General features: G+C 37.8%; 1 protein-coding gene across 9 annotated transcripts in view; it reads right to left on the bottom strand.

Annotated features, from left to right (window-relative positions):
• Positions 1 to 2,458: 2,458 nt before the first annotated feature.
• The window catches only part of FAM184A (family with sequence similarity 184 member A), a 121,980-nt gene continuing 107,493 nt past the window's right edge, over positions 2,459 to 16,945 (bottom strand). The window contains exons 14-19 of one of the 9 annotated variants that reach the window (XR_011258775.1): positions 16,515 to 16,661; positions 9,242 to 9,359; positions 7,012 to 7,116; positions 4,368 to 5,007; positions 3,435 to 3,529; positions 2,459 to 2,805 (exon numbers count right to left, since the gene is read on the bottom strand). Coding sequence is in view for 5 of the 9 variants with exons in the window: in XM_069599128.1 (XP_069455229.1) it covers positions 2,724 to 2,805; positions 4,368 to 4,603; positions 7,012 to 7,116; positions 9,242 to 9,359; positions 16,515 to 16,661 (688 nt within the window). In the remaining 4 variants the exon portion in view is untranslated. Of the gene's footprint in view, positions 2,806 to 3,434; positions 3,530 to 4,367; positions 5,008 to 7,011; positions 7,117 to 9,241; positions 9,360 to 16,514; positions 16,662 to 16,945 lie in introns of those variants that run through there. The other 8 variants (XR_011258773.1, XR_011258774.1, XR_011258776.1 and 5 more) reach the window with 8 other exon arrangements.

Raw genomic sequence — 16,945 nt, 5'->3', positions numbered from 1 at the left:
CCCTGGCCGTCTCTTTGATGTTACAACACGTAACCCAGTGACACAGTTGAAGGCTTTTACAAAACTGCTGCGTGTCTCTTCTCTCCTCGCCCTCCCCAGTACCGAAATATGACGAAACACATCTGACCCCACATCCCCTTTTCCTTATCGCCTTCTCTTGACCTGTGTAGCCGAATTTCTTCAAAGAGGGGTTTTCACTCACTCTCTGAATTTCCTTTCACCTCACTTCCCTGGAATTTAGTTTTTGTTGCCACCATTTACCCTATTTTTGCTAAGACCGTTTTGTAGTTGTCAGAGCCAACGGGCACTTCTCATCATTTTCCTTTCCTGATCTCTACAGCACTTGGCACTGTTGGTTGGCTGCTCTCCCTTTGAACATCCTTCTTCTACAACATCATGCTTTGGGGATCCATAATTCTACTTCTCATTCTGCCCTCTAAGTGTTGGTGTCCCCCAAAGTTCTGTGTCCAACTCTGTTCCTTGTTGTTTTCATCCACACACCTTTGGCTTTATCGAGCTCATACTTGCCATACTCCAGACCCTTGTGTTTAACTGCTTTTATTATTCCAGAGAAACTTTAATTTCAATACATCTGAAATCATACTGCATCTTTTGCCCACACTTCATTTTCTTTCATGTGCCACAAATACTTATTGCCAACTCCCACCAGTTCTACATTTTCACTCTTTAGTCCCTCATTTCCATGCCCATTAACAATTCTTCCTTTCAGTCTTCATCTGAACCAATTCAATAAATTTTGGATCAGTCGTACTGTTAGTCAGGGCCCCATGTTTTCTGAACAAATTGCAGCCAATACGTTTTTGGCTGATTTTGAAATGACTTTCAACAATTAAAAGCCTGAACATGCTATTTATTACCTGCTTAAAATCTAGAGGATCAAGCTGAATTTCTTACTAAGCACTCCAGGACATCTGTAGCATGGGGTCAAGGTTTCAACCTTTTCTAGTTCTGCGTGTGTAAGGTGTGGGGAGGGCTCAAAGAGAGGGAGTTCAGGTTCTTCATCAGGGTGGCTGAAGGGTTAAAAATGTTACAATTATACTGCCTAATACAAGGTAGATGCTCAAGAAATGGCTACTCTGTATTATGTTCCACGGTCCTACAGGATTACACTGAGTTCTCCTGATGCAGCTGGCCTGCTCTTTCCTGTTTCAGCTTGTACCTTGAACAGCCTCACCTGTGGTCTATCTGGTTAACTGCTACTCATTCTTCAATATTATACTGAGGTACCACTCCCATATCCAGCTTAGCCAGCTTGACATCACCGGCAAGTAGCCACCACTTAGGTAGAACTCACTTCCTCCTTTCTGCTCCCGCTGTACATTGACTTGTGTCTCTTCTGATACTGCTATTGAAAAAAGAAAGGTTTGGTTTTAGCCTATTTCAGCAAGTGTATGATTAGCTCCTTGTGGACAGGTGTTCATCATCTTTGAATGTCCATATCTAGCAGACAGACACTTTACCGTCTGAGCCACCAGGGATGCCAAGTCACCTGTAGGAGTTCTCACCATCAAACCCTTGATAAGTAAATGTCAAATGTCCAAATTGTGAGATATGCATAAGCAAGGGGCAAGTAAATGAGCGTATCACTGTTTTCTGAAATAAGCATTAACCATTTTTTGTTGGGAAATTCAGTCTCTTAGTTGAAGAAAATATTCAAGTATTTGGTAAAAGCTTTTTTTCAGGATAACTTAAACAACACACTACCAGCTCTGCAATATTCAAAGGCAATGGTTTATTCCTTGAAGATTTTGTGAGGATTAAATGATAATCTTTCCTCTGGCCTCTCAGCACAGTGTCTGACATGTAGCAGTCATTTAAAAAGTTGGTCTTCAACATTATTATATTTATTCACAGATGTTTATATGAATGTTCACCCAGGCTCTTCTAAAATCTACATTACTAAATCAACTAAATTGAGCACCTTAGAAATGGATGCATTCTTTTAGGCCACAGGATACAATGTAGTAGCCTGCCAAGGTGTACTGAAAACTTTAAAAAGGTGTCATTAACATGTGACAGTGGTTACTTGTCCACGTTCATGTGTCAATACTAACTTGCCTATTTAGAAAACTAACAAGCCGGCTTCTTAATACTGAGCACAGATGCTGTACTACAAATTCTAGGTCCTAGTCAACCATCAGAATAATTCCAGAAACATAAGTTGGCAGTATTTTATATACTTGAAAGTCCATAATTTCCACAGGTGTTTTCATTCTAGCCTTCTAAATTTAGAGAACACACTTTAGTTATACATGGTAATGCAACAAATGAATAGGTTATAACATTTATTTCTCTATCCTGACTTTGTTATTATTGAAGTAAAATAATTGATATTTTATGATTATTATTCAGTGAAACTTTTTCTGGCAAGTCTTACCTGGAATTTAAAAGTATTTAAAAATTACCAACAAACTTACTAGAAAAAAGAAAAACAGTGTTTGTTCTAACAAAATTTATTATGCAGTAATTACAAAGGTTAAAGATTCTTCCATCTCAAATAAAAATAACTGTTATAATTACACACATAATATAGTACCTTAGAGTGAGTCCAATAAATATCACAGGAAGTACAGGGCATTTTCAACTGGAGAGACACATACTTTCTCACAGTGTGTGACACAGGAGAACCTGCTCACATAATGATCTGTATAAGGTCATGCTCTTAGTAACAGTCCACACAGAACTGTGCCAAAGCAGTTCTTTCAGAATGTGAAGTACCGGGCAAACCACTCCTGGCGCTGGGGATCTGGAGAAGCCACCGGGGAAGCTTCACTCTGAGGAGGACTGGATTCATAAAGAGAGAGACACGTAACCCAGCGTTAAGCTGTTTTGCAAAATGAAGGGGAAAGCACATAAAACATCAGGGCAGACGACCACAACTAGTTCCCTACGTTCGGAGATGCGTTTTAAAGCTTGGCTATTTCCTCTACACTAGATGGGGTCTCCCCTCCAGGAGAGTGCAGAAGCAGCTCAGATGAAGTTGGTTAAGGAGAAGCCATGTTACACAACAATTACAAAAAATAAAAAATAAAAATCAGACAGTTGAGAAAAGTAACGTGACCCTCTTTGAACAAAAAAAGTTCAGGAGGAACTTCGGGAAAGAAGAACAAGATAACATTCTTCTTGTTCAGCACCTTTTTGCTTTTCATTAATCAAATATTTTTAGAATCTGACACAAGTATTTCTTACAGATGTGTCCTTAAATATAACTAATTTAAGTGACTAAACCATGGCATAATATTTTTCTGTATGTGTACTTAAACTTTCATAATTCCACAAGCAGATACTCTAGGGGAAAGGAATGTATTAAAAAGCCAATTTCCCCTCCATCTTCGAAGGTATATACTTTATACTTTATCTTAACTCTAACTAAAGATTCTTTGGGCTAGTTAAGAAAATAAAAGCATCCCTACCGTCTTTGGGGGAAATTACAAGGCACGCAACAATGTGTAATGGAAACTCCAGTAGCCATGTTCCTTGAGCCCATGCACATGCATCTTAATGATACCTGAACGTACCCATGCACGAGGGAAAATAAGCAACACAAAGTATTTAGCAGGAGACACAGTCAAACGTGTATTTGACTATTTTTCATTCTTGCTATCTTCTTTTCTATTTGAAATGTCATTAACTAGTCATTAATCAGTTTAGGAGAAAAAGTAGTTTACCTGTAAGATTATTACTAGTGACACGGAGATTTAGTAAGAACAAGTCAAAAAATTTTAAAACAGCACAAAATCAGTAATAGTAAGCATAAAATGACAGTACTTTCTGACTTAATTATTTCATGAGTAAACAAATAATTTCATTCTAATCTTACGTGTTAATATATTTACTTGAGAACTCTGAGATAAAATTGGAATGTTAATTACAAAACTTTTCTTCTAAATTTCCTACTTTTATCATTAAGTTCCCAGGGCCTATATATTTATTTTGTCAAGAAGCATATATGTTTATAAATAAGCAAGGGGAAAAAAAACAGATAAGAAACAAAAGCCACTTAATAAAAAATATTTTGAATTTCTGAAATAAGGATGGGTTGTTAATGAAAAATTGGTGATAATTCTAAAAATGAAGCAACGGTCCATACATATTAAAATTCTAAGCATATAATTACATTAGCACCACTTTAAACATTTAGAAAGTTAACCAACAACAAAATAGAAAAAAATCTTTTTAATAGTCAAAAAGGAGTTCTCTAGAGAGGTGATAAATATATTTTGAAAATATTTCACAGTAAAATTTCTTTTGCTAGGCTGTTCTTAAAATAGCAGATTTCTGCAGGGTAAGAAGGTAAATTTCTCAAGTTAAAAAAGGAAAAACTGCACTGGTGAGACGGGGCTCACCTCAGAAATGTCTTGGGCTCTTTGGGTGGCACGGGCTGAGGAAGTGGCTTGCTGCTGTGGAACTCAATATCACGGACGGGAGAGTTAGGAATGGGATCCAGGCGGTTAGGATGTCCATTGCCCACTCCACCAGATTCCAGAGCACTTAGATTGGGAACACTCACAAACCTGTTTGTTGGTGACTTATCGTTCTTCTTCTTTTGCTGCATTAAAAATAATACACGTGAGGACAGTGCCTGCATGAGGACGAATGGGAAGACAGGAAGAGTGGAAGATATAAATTTGGCATGGGAAAATTTTGGAAGCTGGATGTTAAAATGAACCAGTGTTACCCAAAGTGTGGTCTGGGGATCTTTGGAGGTGTTCTTTATCTACACGGAAGCCTCACAGACAGACATACTGCTCAGACAGAAAGAATGAGGAAGAAATATTTGGGACTGGTTCATGGGGAGGAGGGTGGGTGGAGAGAAGGCCAAGGGGTAAAGACTACCGGGAGAGAAAGGGGGAAAGAGTACATCTGATGGATCTCACGAGGTTGAATGGGTTTAGGCTAAAATGAGGAAAAGGTGAAAAGTTAACATAATTTAAAAAAAAGAGGTCCGTGAACTTTAGCCATCTGTCAAAGGGAGGCAGTCCTTGCCTGGAAAATAAAAGGAATGAGAAAATGCTTGGCAAAGTTAGTTTGAAACAAATCTCACATTTCTACCTAGGACTTAGAGCTGACCTAGAGAAATAATTTTGTTTTAAATTCACTATACCATCTCTCTGAAGAGGGAAAATGAAATCTGTATACTTAAGTCTCATTTACCAATTCATTGGTAGTATCATAATTAGCTCACAATCTTTTAAGAAATTTAAAAGTTATAAAACAAAAGTGATCAGTGTAATCTTTTAACTGGTCTTTAAAATTGACAGATGAAAACAGCAATACAACTGAGGATTATTAATATCTATTGGCTTTCAAATCATTAGCTTTAAGCTCTATTCATTTGTAGAATCAATGAATATCGTCTTGCTATGTGGAATAAAAATTAACATGTATGATATTTTGAATATTCCCATCTTTTACTGACTAAAAGTGTGCTAATTAAATGTATTAAATAATTTTTTGGTAAGATGACTCCAGAATTTAAAAAAAAAGACAACAGACAAGATGGTCCTTTTCCTTATTATAATGATCTCATTATCTAGACATTGTCCTCTGTGTCATTTTCTGTGCACCATAAAGTCCCAGGAAAGAAGTCTATTTTAGCATAACTGCAAAAATAAAGGGTGATACTGTCTTCAGAATTAATTGTGAAAACCGAGTCACTATTAGGAGTCAAAATTTATGAAGATGTATCTTTGACAATTTCTTGTTCTAGTCATAAGAGGGCATAATCAAAACTACTTAAGTATTTTATTTTAAGAAATCAAAAGTATCATTGACAACATTCTACAATAATGATTTTGTGACTAAAAATGTAATTCTAATAAGATAAGTAAAAAGAAAATATTTCTAATCTTGTTTTAATAAGTCTCATAACCTAGCTTTTTAATTAAAAGCTTATGTCACCCTAAATAATAAATTTAAAAACTGAGACTAACTATATTCTTTCATTCACCAATTATTTTTTTTGCGAAGCTCTATATGCCATTCCATTTTACAAATCATTTAAGTCAGTTTAGAAAACAGTTTGCAGTTTGAAGCAGTTTAACTTGTGAAGGAAGGATAGATCCCATCTTCTTAACAGAAGTTTTATGAGTTTGGAAAGCAGAAGTTTTTCTGGCTAAGGGCCTAAGAGAAAGTAGGTATGATGTGAAAATTAATGAAATATGAATTGGAAAAAAAATAGCTTTAGCACTGGCATTTTTATTTCTACTACTGATTTATGCTGAAAGACATGTAATCCCTATAAAGCCAACATACATAACTATTTTTTATTACTTGCTTTATTCACTAGAGTGATTTGTTCTAGCTTATAAGAAAATATGACTTTTTGCTACTGAACAAATATTTACTAAATCCCCACTATACCTATGGCACCACGTCAGGAGCCAGAGTAGGCTGGGGCACCAAGAGGTACAAGGCTCAACCATGTCCATTTCATTTGTCTATAAGGCTCTTCTATCTGTCCTAAGACAGCAGCAGAATGTTAGAATAGGTCATTTTCAATTTTAATTGTCAAAAAAGGTGATAAGGCCATGAGAAATAAGGCCATTCTCTGAAGATGAGTAGGTAACAAAACACATGTCCAACCCAAGGCCCATTATGATGGCAGGGAGAGCTGTTGGGGATACACTGCTTGGAGTACTTTTCAAGATTCCCCAGAGGATAGTGAACACTAAGGAAATGATGGAAATTATCTTGAAAAGACTCAGAAGTTAGCTTTAAAAAAAAAAGATATGAAAAATGAAATGGTATAACCAAGGTTTTACAATGTTAATAAAACATTGTTTCAAGGAATATGAATTCTCAGCAAATAAATGAATATTATTAGCATCTCATTCTGAAAATACAAAGAATTCACAGATTTAGTCCTAGATTATTAAATTTAAGGAAACACTTTTTGGAAGCTTTATCCCATGCTGCTCTAAATATTTTATAAAAATTTTAATCAAGTTTAAAACCACATTCCTATTTTACAATGTTTATAGCACATACCTTCATCAGTGGATTAATAACACCAACCGTAGGACTTGAGTTAAACACTTTGTTGAAGTTAGTTTCTCGATTGACTAATTCCAGCTGATAAAACTTATTATCCTCCTATGCAAAAGAATTACAAACATTTCTTAAACATTTTCTATTGACTGTTTAAATCTGATCTATATAAATGCCATTTCATTCAAAATTTAATACAAAACCTGAATGAAAATTTATATACATTATTCAAAGATTTCTAGACCTAACTGCCAGGGTCTTAAAGTTGGCTGGTTGGTAAGTTCTCAACACCTTTTAAAACCTTATGCTCTGGGACTCCTCTCTACCCTTTCATACCTCCAAGGCTAGAGCTAAATGCTCTGTTTGGCCCATCTCTTTTCCAGAGGGCTGACTGTGTGTTTTGCTTAGGCTTAACTTGTATTCATGGAGCTGTGTGCATGGTGAGTTTCCGTCTATGAAGATGACACTATGGTGTATCATTATTTGTGAGTCCTAATCTGCTGAGACATCAACATATTTCAGCAGTGGTAACCACAGAATAGAGAAAAAGTGAATGGTCCATACAGAGATAAGCCCTTTGCCTTTCCTTTCACCAAGGGCTTCCTACAATCAGACTGTAGGAAGTAAACACATAAGTAAATGGATCACTGTGCTGTGAAAGGCAGGGCTATGCTCTAGTAGAGCTAGATTATTCAGCCCCCTTCTAGTTACCACTGACTATAATTTGCATTGTTATTCTTAGCCCATCTTGCCTGGAAAATCCCATGGACGGAGGAGCCTGGTGGGCCGTACTCCATGGGGTCGCTAAGAGTCGGACATGACTGAACGACTTCCCTTTGACTTTTCACTTTCATGCACTGCGGAAGGAAATGGCAACCCACTCCAGTGTTCTTGCCTGGAGAATCCTAGGGACGAGGGAGCCTCATGGGCTGCCGTCTATGGGGTCGCACAGAGTCAGACACGACTGAAGCGACTTAGCAGCAGCAGCAGCAGCAGCAGCATGTGCCGCACAGTTCATAGAATCAGGGAGTAGAGAAAAGACTCTACACTACCCTGTGGCTAGAACTGGAGAATCAACAGCTATTTCTACCACAGGTTAAAAAATAGTAATACATTTGCTGACTTCATAGATGGAATATAAGGTAATTTTTCTGAATCTACTGCTATCAGAGCAGGCTATGATGCATGTGCTCATGTTCACAAAGCTTGGGAAAATGGGTGTTAAGTAGGATGAAGTAGCTCATACTCTGTCTTTCCAATGCCTGCTCCTGGGTTTCATCTATGAACCCCAGTCAACTACCTGTTGCTTCTGGCAGGAACTTCTAATGCCATGAAACAGGATGGCTTTCCTAAATGCTTCAAGAAACATGTTAAGGAACAAGGACTTCAAATATAAATGCTCTTAGACTCTTTTTGCACGCTAATATCCAAAGCTGTTATGAAGAAATCAATGAGCAAATACAATGGTTAGCATTCTATTTCTAGTTTTACTCTGATTTTTGTCTGTCAGTGGCAGTAAAAAGCAATATTTTACTTACTGATCAGGTCATATAATTTTAGAAGATTCTGAAATGTTTTATGAATTTTAGAACATTTGTGTATTTTTATTCTTGAAGAATAATGACTTTAATGAAGGCAGTATATTTATTGTTAAATCTGTATTTTCTTCCCTGATGGACTTCTCAGAGCCCCTAACACCTCTGTGCATCGAGACTCTCAACAGAGAGCCGGTAGCTTTTCTTCCCTAAGAAAATGGAATCCTTTTTCCATGAAGAATGTCTTTGGATCAGGTTTTGGTGATCCACTTTAGAAAGTTAACATGACTAATTGGAAGTATACACTGCAAGCTAATGCATGCATGTGTTGAATGTTCTTTCCCATCCAATTCTAATTCTACATGTACAATACACACACACACACTTACTTCAATAGTTTATTAACTGTACACTGCCAATGACATATTACTGAACATTCAATATGTATTAAAAAGCATTTTTTTAAAAAAATTACTGAAAAAACAATCTCCTTACACTAATACCAAGTATAAATTTTAAAATTGTATTTATCCTTGTTCATAAACATTTTAACAAATGTTCAATCATAATACATATTTTGTACTTTTTCAACTTTTGTTTAGCATTACTTAAAAATATTTTCCCATTCAACAGTCTATTAATTATTAACATAGTTACACCATAACCCCCCACTTGGCAAAACCAAAACAATTTACCATCAGCTTCTTTATGACCTGGTCTCTTTCTGTAAGCATGGCTTTTAAGTCTGCAATCATCTGTATATCTTCTGGCTTTGATTCTCTCATTAGATACTTTTCTTCCATCTCTTCTAGTCTAAAAACAAGAAAACCTTTAGTTCATTGATATGATGCAGACATTATTTTGTAATGCCTGTATTTTTCAAACTACTCCAGCTGAACACACAAAATTTACATGGTCAAATGTTTTAGCTAAAACTTGTAAGCATCATGACATGACTGTCTCAAGAGTTAGTGTTATTTCATGGAGTTCTGCTCAATGTTATGTGACAGCCTGGATGGGGAGGGGGTTTCGGGGAGAATAAACACATGTGTAAGTATGGCTGAGTCCCTTTGCTATTCTCCAGAAACTGCCACAACATTGTTAATTGGCTATACCCCAATACAAATAAAAAGTTAAAAAGAAGAGAGGTAGTGTTATTTAAGGTTCTTAAAGGGTAGATGGTGTTATTAGAGACTTTGCAGATTTCTTTTGGAAGAATTCACTCATCTTTAAGTTATTTAAGTATACATGGGAATAAGTTGAGGTATGTGCTGTAGAAGAAATAATATACTGAATAATACTAAGCTAGCAATGCTGGCCCCATGCTGGACATGGAGGCTTACTATTGAGAGAATTTACCACACATACAATATTGTGTGATGACATAAGGTTTGGTAACATACATAAAAAGGACAAAAGATACAGAGGAAAGGGGAACAAAGCACACACAGAAATGGCATCATTCTTTCTTGGTTTATGGGAAATGCAGCTTACAAATTCCATCTATCAGCTGGTACATATAAATTGGAAAAAATGGTTTACTGGCTAAGAAGAAGAATTATGTTTCCTTCTGGGCCTGTTCACCTGCCCTGGAGGAAAAGAGAAGGTAAGAGAACTAAATGTCACTGAAGATTCTAGAACAGAGGTCACTTTTATGAGCAGAGGTGCCCCAGACCCTGCAGAGTCTACGGATAGGACAGGGCACAGTGAAGGGGATGCAAACAGAAACTGCTAGCTTAGTCTGGAAAAAAAAGCACTCTGAATTTTAGAATATTCAAATAATTAGAACACTTTTAAAACTTGCTGTCAAAATACAAAGAATAAACTTAAACTCAATAAAATTTACAGTTAATGAAGATTCACAGAAAAATTTATTTACTCAATATTGAGAAACTTCTAGATGATCTATTCTCTAGGATTTGGTAAGCCATTCCCACCACCCCCAAACCCGGCACACACACACAATACCAGAGGGGTACCAGGATCTCTGCTTTTTTGGACTTTCAGTAAACTCCACTAACTCAGCTCAAGCCAAAGACTTGGAGATAACATTTTTGGCTCCCTATCCAGCCCCGTGGCTAAAGTTCTACTCTGGGAAGTAGGGACGTGTGAGGGGGAGAAGTGTGGGGCTAGGGAGCAACCATCTCAGGATCCGCGGGGACTTTGTCAGTCCAATGTGAGGCTAATTTCACTAACGTCACCTGTCTTCTGCTGTGACAAGTCACTGAGCTCATATACAGTAACCGTGCATTTTATCATGATGTGGCAAAGGTTTATCTATTTTACGGGCAATGGTTTTGAGAAGCTTGAGACACAGGGGAAAAGGCATTTGTGTTTCACACCACAGTAGCCACAAGGGGTCACTGGAGTACTTTATCAGTTAAAAATAAGGTACAAGATTTTTGAGCTGTTTCCTGAGACTGTACAAAAATACCTGGTAATAAATGGTCGTTAAAAAAATCTTAATTTAAAGCCTTATTTTAAACCATTATGTTGATCTTTTTGTACCAGTGCAATGAAAATCAAGGTAAAGTGAGCCTAAAATAGTCAGTTAAGATGCCTGAACCACCTTTCTGCATAATAAAGGTCTCTGTACTTAAATTCCAGTGGATGTTTTTGTTTTAACATTCTTTACCTACAGAATTATTAGTTAATCTTCACCGTAAAATATCTTTACAGCACCAAGATTTTTTTTTAAAGATACCTGGATATTAAATGGAAACAATAATTGATTAAATTGAAGAAACATCCAAAGAAACACAAATGAGAAAGCATTAAAGGAGAGAACAAGTAATATGATGAAGATTGAATTTGCAAACGTATTTCAAGAATTACTAGTCTTTCAAACTCCTGATGGGGGGAGTACACCTGGTACTCTTCCGATATCCACTCAAATCAACTCCCATCAACCTTTCCCCTTTCTTCAATTGCCCCACATAGTTCTCTAAGCCAGCTACTTACCAAAGACTAGGTGTGAACAACTAGTAAAACAGGAGATGGTTTTTAGTTTGTTCTCCTTTAATCATTTGAATTATGAGGAGAAAAGTCTGTTTCGTTCTGTGTATCCTGACTGGTCTTCATAACATATATGCTTATTACACTGTTTCACAACTCTCAAGCAGGCCTTGGGCATTGGTGCTGCTGCTGCTGCTGCTAGGTTGCTTCAGTCGTGTCCGACTCTGTGCGACCTTATAGATGGCAGCCCACCAGGCTCCCCCATCCCTAGGATTTTTCAGGCAAGAACACTGGAGTGGGTTGCCATTTCCTTCTCCAATGCATGAAAGTGAAAAGTCAAAGGGAAGTCACTCAGTCGTGTCCGACTCTCAGCGACCCCATGGACTGCAGCCCACCAGGCTCCTCCATTCATGGGATTTTCCAGGCAAGAGTACTGGAGTGGGGTGCCAGTGCCTTCTCCTGGGCATCAGTGCTAGCCAGGATCTAATAACACTGTTTTATTTTTGCAGAAACTATATAATTATAGCTTTGCTTCTATTTAGAATAATGAACAATATTTTTCAGTAGTAATAATGGTTTAACTGCAGAGTTAAAAATTTAACAGGAAAAGCTAATTAATTAAAATGAGTCAATTAAAATATTAAGAAAATAGTATCATAGGTGGACCGAAATTACCAAATTCCCAAAGGCTTTATAGGAAAGATTAAAGCCTAGCAAACACTGCCTTGAGGGAACCACGCAAGTACATACAGCCTTTTACTCAAAATACAGATTCCCATTAGAAGTAACACAAAGAGTGAACAGACAGAAGTAGAGCATATAAAGTTTTTAATTAGGGTCACCAAGCATACATGCCCCACCCCCCCCTTTTTTTTTTCACTCTAAGAGTATATAGGTCAGTGTCTATGGTTCCTAGACAACACTAACCAAAAATATGAATGCTTAAAAAGCTGCACAAGAATTTTCCAAGTTGATAGTCCTATGTTTTCAAAATAACTGACAAAAAAAAAAATCAGTAAGTTGAGCTTTTAGAGCCAAACAACAATAGTCATATATTTATTTTAGAATTTTAATTGTATAAGATGAAAGGACTCTAACATACCACCTTTCTCCTATAGCCTTAAGGAAAGGAAATAAAGTAATTCAAGCAGTATAACATTAAACTTTTCTTTTCACATAAATTATAGGCACAGACTCAACCTTGTGACAGTAGAACCACCTACATCCTGACCTCACAAAGATTATGAAAATGACTTTGAGGCAATTTAAAAATCAAACAACAACGAACTGTTAGGGTATTATATTAAAAACTCAAACAACTTTTAAAGAGTAAGTAATTCTAAAGTGGAGGAGAACTTCTTTTTAAATAGGGATTATTGACGCAGTGGTGAAGAATCCGCCTGTCCATGGAGAAGAAGCAAGAAACAGGTTCGATCCCTGGGTCAGGAAGATCCCTGGAGGAGGAAATGGCGACCCATTCCAGTATTTTTGCCTGGAGAATCCCATGGACAGAAGAGCCTAGTGGGCTACAGTCCAAGGAGTCACAAAGAGTCAGACGCAATTGAGCAACTGAGCATAAAAACACAGCACAAACCGACTTAAAGTCCAAGTACAGAAACAGTGTCAGACTTTATTTTGGGGGGCTCCAAAATCACTGCAGATAGTGCCTGCAGCCATGAAATTAAAAGACGCTTACTCCTTGGAAGAAAAGTTATGACCAACTTAGACAGCATATTAAAAAGCAGAGACATTACTTTGCCAACAAAGATCCGTCCAGTCAAGGCTATGGTTTTTCCAGTAGTCATGTATGGATGTGAGAGTTGGACTATAAAGAAAGCTAAGCGCTGAAGAATTGATGCTTTTGAAGTGTGGTGTTAGAGAAGACTCTTGAGAGTCCCTTGGACTGCAAGGAGATCCAACCAGTTCATCCTAAAGGAAATCAGTCCTGAATGTTCATTGGAAGGACTAATGCTGAAGCTGAGACTCCAATACTTTGGCTACCTGATACGAAGAACTGACTCATTGGAAAAGACCCTGATGCTGGGGAAGACTGAAGGCAGGAGGAGAAGGGGGTGACAGAGGATGAGATGGTTGGATGGCATCACCAACTCAATGGACATGAGTTTGAGTAAACTCATGGAGTTGGTGATGGACAGGGAGGCCTGGTGTGCTGCAGTCCATGAGGTCGCAAAGAGTGGGACATGACTGAGCAACTGAACAGAAGCTCAGTGTTTCCCCCCAAAAGAAATTATCTTGGAAATGGCAATCCACTCCAGTACTACTGCCTGGAAAATGCCATGGACAGAGGATCCTGGTAGGCTACAGTCCATGGGGTCACAAAGAGTCTGACATGACTGAGTGACTTCACTTTCACAGTGCTACAGTGCTAAGTTGCTTCAGTTGTGTCCAGCTCTTTGTGACCCCATGGGCTGTAGCCCGCCCAGCTCCTCTGTCCATGGGATTTTTCAGGCAAGAATACTGGAAAGGTTTGCCATGCCCTCCTCCAAGGGATTTTCCCAACCCACGGACAGGACCTGTGTCTGTCTCCTGCACTGGCAGGCGGGTTCTTTACCACTAGCGCCACCTGGGAAGCCCTCAGTACAGTGAGAAAGTGAAAGTCACTCAGTCGTGTCCGACTCTTTGTAACCCCATGGACTATACAGTCCGTGAAATTCTCCAGGCCAGAATACTGGAGTGGGTAGCCTTTCCCTTCTCCAGGGGATCTTCCCAACCCAGGGATCAAACCCAAGTCTCCCACATTGCAGGCAGATTCTTTACCAGCTGGGCCACAAGCCCAGTACAGTGAGAACTTCAGGTAAAATAACCTAAACAATAATCATCTCTGAGGCAAATCACCTTTTCTTTTTTGTATAATATAGATATGCCATGACTCCAAGTTCTGTGTATATTTTCATTTAGCTCAAACACAATTCTTTAAAAAAAAGCCCATTCTCTTGTTTCTAAAACAAAACCCATAACATATTTCTTAGATACAGTGTTTTTACTAAGATACTATACTATACTAGAAAAACTATACTGTGTTTTTTCAAAAAAATAAAATGATTTCTATTAGAACATCTAAAAACCTAAGTAGGCTATAACACCCAGCACTAGAGAAGACTGCTCGTAATCATTCTGTAACAGATACAGAAGTCTTATCACCTTTCCTACAATGTTCCCTAGGTTCCCTCCTTTAAATTTCTGTCCCCATTTAATTTCCCTGGAGTCCAAACAAGGGTTTGGGACAGGAACAGAAACAAGAAATGTCCAGCTGCTTCAGAGGCCCCTCAGCTCCTGGTTTCAACCTTGCAGGTGCACCCACGTTCCACTGGTCCCTCCACCACACTCACTGCCGAGGATCCACAGGGCTTTCCTGATTTTGAAGCTTCAAAGTCAGCATGCAGTTGACTAGGAACTTTAATAGGGTGCCCTTAGTTCTTTGAAACAGGCTGAAAGTAGGCCAAAAGTTGTTCTCCCCAGTTCCTTAAACCAAGATGGACCCTTCCTGCATTCCACCTCTGTCTAAATCCATTCAGCAGATCTTAGCAGGCTGCATTTGAGGATATGGGTCAGAAATATCCAACTGTCTAAAATTCTTCTTTTCAATATGGAAGCCACTAGCCCATATGTGGCTATTAACATTTATATTAGTTAAAATTAAATGAAGTTTAAAATTCAGTTCCTTGGTTTCACCAGCCACTCTCTGAAGTGCTCAATACTGAGTGCCTACTGATGGGAAAATTCTGTGTAGGTCCATCAGAAAGAGCACCTCACCTCAGAGGCCACTGAAGTAAATGCCAGTGGCCGGGGTAGGGGTCAGGGGTGGCGGTGGGGGTGCTGTTTTCTATTTCAGCTGTAGTGAAACTCGGCATATACGGTACATATGTAGCAATATTTACTATGAGGCTTAGCTGGTCAAATGCAGGAAATGAGAGATGATTGGAAGAAGGTAACAGGTAGGAATGACACAGAAGCTTATTCCAGACTGTAGACAACACAGGAGACTCAGAAGGAAACTGAGAGGGTCGGTGTGGCTGACAGACAGGGATACGGATGGCTGTGGGATGAGGCAGGAGAAGGCACACCCGAGCCTAAAGTTTGAGGGTAGTGGAATTAAGTCACTATTTTGACTTTATCAAACTATGTGGAAATACTTACATTTTTTAATGAAGCCTTTTTAATTGATTGGAAAAAGAGAGGCTGAAGGTGAGTGAACCATATGATGCAGCCCAGAGTAAATTATTTCTGAGATAACTTAAACTGGACCACAGTTTAGGCCACAGAGATGGAGTGGATGCCAGGTGCATTGGCTATAGAAGTTTATAAATCAGTGTAAAAAAGAGAGGGGCAAGTAAGTTTAAAAAAAAAAAAACACAACAAAAACATAAACCAGTAATTAGAACTTTGGGTTTTAACTATACAGGAGCCACTCTATATAATGTATAAGTAGTAATTTTGTGATATTTTACCTTTATTGATTTTTTAAATCATAAAACAATCAAATGCTTGTTGTAGGAATTCAAACAATGTGTAAATAGAGTAATACAAAATAAGAAGGAAGTTTTTGCTCGTCTCCATTCCCAATATCTCCTAGTCTAGTTCTTACAAGGAATCACTACCATTAAGAGGCATATTTGTTTCTTTGAAATATTTTGGTATTCTGCAAAATACGTATTATTAATAGAGATAGGACCATCATAAGCCCGCTTATGGGTCACAGTATGGGTATCTTTTGAGTTTTCACCATGGTGTGATGGTTCACGATCCCTGAGGGACAGTCTTTGGACAAGTATTGACCTAGTACAACTGTAGCCGCTGATTACACACATTCATTCAACTGCCTCCTTCTAATTAAATAAGATATTGCAATTACCATCTGTAATATGGCATTAAGCTTTCTTCTTAAAATATCACTTAATTCGATTCAAGACTAGCTAACCTGAGGTGAGACACAGTGCTCCTCAATTTATTTATTCTCCACACGTGAATTTTCTTTACCATAAGGTGACTTACGACACTTGTAAAGCTGCATTTACTTCCTTGAGTAGCTCGTTAGTCTTATTAAAATCTGCCCGCATGATATTTTTCTCTCTGAGGTGGTCTGCTGTCATGACATCCAGCTCTTTTTCGAGTCTCTTGTTTAAATCTTGTTCATGCAACCTGTTTAATTTATTTTTAGTTAAGAGAATGTTATTCTGAAGTCAAGCTTTCAAAACTTTCTATATTCTACCAGATTTGAAATGCTTTTTAGGTATAATATACAGAAAATTAGAAAATCATCGGAAACAGTCTAAAGTAAAGTACTTACTTTGCTCTAATCTAGCTTGTTAAAGTTGTCTCCTTTAATGCTTTTTTAAATAACATTTTTTAAAGATTTTACTTGTATATAATTTGAAAAGTTAGTAAATGCATATACATCATTCAGAATATAAACATTTCTTTTA

Source organism: Ovis canadensis, chromosome 8, assembly GCF_042477335.2.
Source record: "Ovis canadensis isolate MfBH-ARS-UI-01 breed Bighorn chromosome 8, ARS-UI_OviCan_v2, whole genome shotgun sequence".
In the NCBI taxonomy this organism is placed as follows: domain Eukaryota; kingdom Metazoa; phylum Chordata; class Mammalia; order Artiodactyla; family Bovidae; genus Ovis; species Ovis canadensis.
This window is presented reverse-complemented; position numbering and strand designations above follow the sequence as displayed.